Below are 4,183 nucleotides of genomic sequence, written 5' to 3'. Positions count from 1 at the left end.
ACAGTATTAGGGGACCACTAAGGTCTATATAAAAGACTTTAGATACAGTATTAGGGGACCACTAAGGTCTATATAAAATCATGCAAAGAACACCATGTCATGGGACCTTGAAAACAACCGTTGCTTAATCATCACAACATATATGGAAGTGCATTTTCTACAGAAGAAAAATAGAAACAGCGCATATTTTTTAACTTGACAGAAATAATTACCTGGCGCTCCCGGCTCAGAGGCTTCTTCATCTTCAGCTTCTGGCTCCGCTGTGGCGACGCTGGAGCTCTTCTCCCCCGTGGGGGTGAGGAGGTGCTGGACCATCTCTCTTGGACTGGCCCCCTCTGGTGCTTCTTTACTCTTGGTATTTTCACCGGCCTCTGTGGGGAGGTGTACCCGCAACCGTGAGCGGCGGCTACTCCGGAGGGTCTGGCCGCGCTGGTCAGATGACTGCGTCTCCAGCTCTGTCTGCTCCAACTGCTCCGTCTGCTCCGACAGCTCTGTCTCGGGCCGGCTCGGCGGTCCCTTGGTGGCGCCGCAGTGGTGACGCTGGTGCCGGGCGACGTTGCTCCTCCTGGCGAAGGATTTGCCACAGTTCTCACAGCGGTGGTGCTGCGGTTCAGACGCTCCTTCCTGCTGCTGCTTCTCCACTTTGTTTTCGTCGGGCGAGGAGAGAGAAAGGAAGAAATACAGTTAAAGTTCAGTTAAACTAGATCCAGTATTTTTTTCACGAAGGTCTATATAAAAGAGACCTCAGATACAGTATTAGGGACCACTAAGGTCTATATAAAGAGACTTCAGATACAGTATTAGGGACCACTAAGGTCTATATAAAGAGACTTCAGATACAGTATTAGGGGACCACTAAGGTCTTTATAAAATCATGCAAAGAACACCATGTCATGGGACCTTGAAAACAACCGTTGCTTAATCATCACAACACATATGGAAGTGCATTTTCTACAGAAGAAAAATAGAAACAGCGCATATTTTTCAACTTGACAGAAATAATTACCTGGCGCTCCCGGCTCAGAGGCTTCTTCATCTTCAGCTTCTGGCTCCGCTGTGGCGACGCTGGAGCTCTTCTCCCCCGTGGGGGTGAGGAGGTGCTGGACCATCTCTCTTGGACAGGCCCCCTCTGGTGCTTCTTTACTCTTGGTATTTTCACCGGCCTCTGTGGGGAGGTGTACCCGCAGCCGTGAGCGGCGGCTACTCCGGAGGGTCTGGCCGCGCTGGTCAGATGACTGCGTCTCCAGCTCTGTCTGCTCCGTCTGCTCCGTCAGCTCCGTCAGCTCTGTCTCGGGCCGGCGCGGCGGTCCCTTGGTGGCGCCGCAGTGAAAACCCTGGTGCCGGGCGACGTTGCTCCTCCTGGCGAAGGATTTGCCACAGTTCTCACAGCGGTGGTGCTGCGGTTCAGACGCTCCTTCCTGCTGCTTCTTCTTCTTCTCCACTTTGTTTTCGTCGGGCGAGTCAGAAGGGAGAGAGAAAGGAGAGAGAAAGGAGGAAAAAGAGTTAAACAGCCGGTGAAGAGGGGCAGCAGAGAGAGCACGAGAGAAAAGAAATTAGTTATAGAGTAACATGTAAAGGTTGATCTTCTTTAAGATAGAAAGCAGAGACTATTCTCCACGTCGCCAAGTATCTTTATGTCATTTTATAAAAATACAACTTTGATATTCTTTAATAGTAATAATCCTTCAAACAAAAGCTCCAACCGTTCATCATACTTCCTCTAGCTTGTCAAAAGTCCACAAATTGTCATTAACCACATGTATTGAGTCGTATTTCCCATTGAGGAAAATTAAAAGCAGCGCGCATTGTTCAACTGGATAGAGATTACCTGGCGCTCCAGGCTCAGAGGCTTCTTCGGCTCCCGGTTGCTCTGGTGTGGCGACATCGTCCGAGGAGCCGTTTGGTGGTTTTGCGTCGGCCTCCTGCAGACGCTCCGCTGAATCACCGCCGCCTGCATCGCCGAGTGTGGCCTCCGTTTTGAGCGACTCGGACAGTATCAACAACACCACCCCCTCCTCCGGAGACACCAACCCTTCCTTCCAATCGGGGTCTTTGTAGTCGTCTACGACGTCTTCACACAGCCGGACCTCTGCTGCGGTGTCAGTGTCAACCCAGTGTGGCTCCTGTTTTATCGTGTCCGCCTGCTGTGGATTCCCAGAGGATACGCCGGCCTCCGACCGCCCTTCCTCTTCCTCTAACTCCACCTCGATGCTGGCGTAGCTCTGCTCCGCTGCAGGATGAAGGATCCACCCGTTCGGTCCTGGAGTTTTCATGCAGTCGGTCATGCAGAGCGACCGCTCCCTCCGGGCGATGGCTGACGAGTCGCCTGAGGAGACAAGTTGACTCATGAAGCAGAGTTGATCCTCCCCACTTCCCCTACCCCCTATAACAGTAGCCATGTGCTGACCGTCCACAGGCCCACTGTACACCAAAACCAACAGACTCAGGATCAGTTTCTTTCCACACGCCGTCACTCTGATGAACAGCTGACTTCTGACTCACAGTGTCAGGTTCAATTCTGTGAAATAACCCAGTAACTCTGTCTCTAACCAGCACCTGTTCACTGGTTCCACTTATTACTTATTCATCATTCTCTATACCAGAGCTGATCATATTGTAACATAACATAATACTATTTATTCCAGCACCCTTTGCACTGTGCTCCACAATTTAAATATCCTAATTAACTCCTGTGTACTTCGCACTCTTCATTGCACTATTGCTTCAAACTGTCTACATTGCTTCTGTTTAGAGTGTGATTATATTGGGGTGTACATATTGGTGTGTATATGTTGGTTGTTTTGTAAGTGTAAGCACAATGTGAGCAATGATGATGAAAGCAAAATTCCTCGCATGTGTCCAAAAATAAGAAGCTTAGCTATCCGTGAGTGCCACATTTCATAGTTTAAATATTACGACGTAACATGGGCAGTGTAACGGACTTCTTGCAGGTTGTGTGTTAGCGCCATCATGTGGCGTGCAGAGGGAGAGGCACTGAAGCCCCACAAAGTCAAGGGAACAACAGATTCTCATCTTTTGATGAAGCACGTTCATTTAGAGCAGCAGACAGCCCCGAAACCTCGCTAGCAGGCGCCCTAGAATACTTTTATTACGGGCGCCTTGCGGCCAATCAGAATCGAGCATTCACCCGGACCAAGGCATAAATATTCACCAGCTGCTCACCGTCCTGTTCCAGCCGCCCAGCTGGTCCCAGGTCTGCCGGTTCCTTCAGGCAGTCCACCAGTAAGACGGACAGCTGCCTGAAGCCCGGCGGAGGCGGACCGCATGGCGACGCCATCATCTACGCCGCGGGCAGTCAGAGCGCCATGGACCCGCAGAAGACCTGAAAGACACGAGGTCACCACTCATCAGACCAGAGGGAGCCCCTTAAGAAGGTCTTTACCAGGGCTGTAGTCACGACCACCTTAGTCGAGTCCAAGTCAAGACCGAGTCCAGGACAGAATAAAGGTCTTATGCATGACAGTATCAAGACAATCATTTTGGGTTTCACTTTCCCTCCAATATTATTATCAACATAATAAACACACCTGGACTCGGGCAAGACCAAAAGCCATATCTGGCAAGACCCGCGACCGAGACAAGTCCGAGTCCAAATACTAGCGAGGCCGAGACAAGTCCGAGTCCATAGAAAAACGGTCTCAAGCCCGGTCTCGAGTCCAAGACCGGACTCGAGTACTACAGCCCTGGTCTTTACACCAACAGACGTCAAGACTGACGCCAAGACTGGGAGTCTTGCTAGAGTTGGGGGGCTCCTGTTGTGTCAACCGTTTGGTGGAAGCTGGTCGTAAGACTCAGTCCTAGAAAGGGACAACATGGGGACGACATGAAGGCAACATGAGGGCAACATGAGGACGACATGAGGACGACATGAAGGACGACATGAGGACGACATGAAGGACGACATGAAGGACGACATGAAGGACGACATGAAGGACGACATGAAGGGCAACATGAAGGGCAACATGAGGACAACATGAGGGCAACATGAGGGCAACATGAGGACAACATGGGGACAACATGAGGGCGACATGAAGGACGACATGAAGGACGACATGAAGGACGACATGAGGGCAACATGGGGACAACATGAGGGCGACATGAGGACGACATGAAGGACGACATGAAGGACGAAATGAAGGACAACATGAGGGCGACATGAGGA

General features: G+C 50.9%; 1 protein-coding gene across 1 annotated transcript in view; it reads right to left on the bottom strand.

Moving 5' to 3' along the window:
• The window catches only part of LOC117935163 (zinc finger protein 235-like), a 2,366-nt gene extending 2,051 nt beyond the window's left edge, over nucleotides 1-315 (bottom strand). Inside the window, exon 1 of the mRNA XM_034857303.1 lies at nucleotides 213-315. Within this exon, the coding sequence (XP_034713194.1) occupies nucleotides 213-315 (103 nt within the window). The remainder of the gene's footprint in view (nucleotides 1-212) is intronic.
• Between the last annotated feature and the right edge of the window lie 3,868 nt (nucleotides 316-4,183).

This window comes from Etheostoma cragini, chromosome 19 (assembly GCF_013103735.1).
Source record: "Etheostoma cragini isolate CJK2018 chromosome 19, CSU_Ecrag_1.0, whole genome shotgun sequence".
NCBI classification, from domain to species: domain Eukaryota; kingdom Metazoa; phylum Chordata; class Actinopteri; order Perciformes; family Percidae; genus Etheostoma; species Etheostoma cragini.
This window is presented reverse-complemented; position numbering and strand designations above follow the sequence as displayed.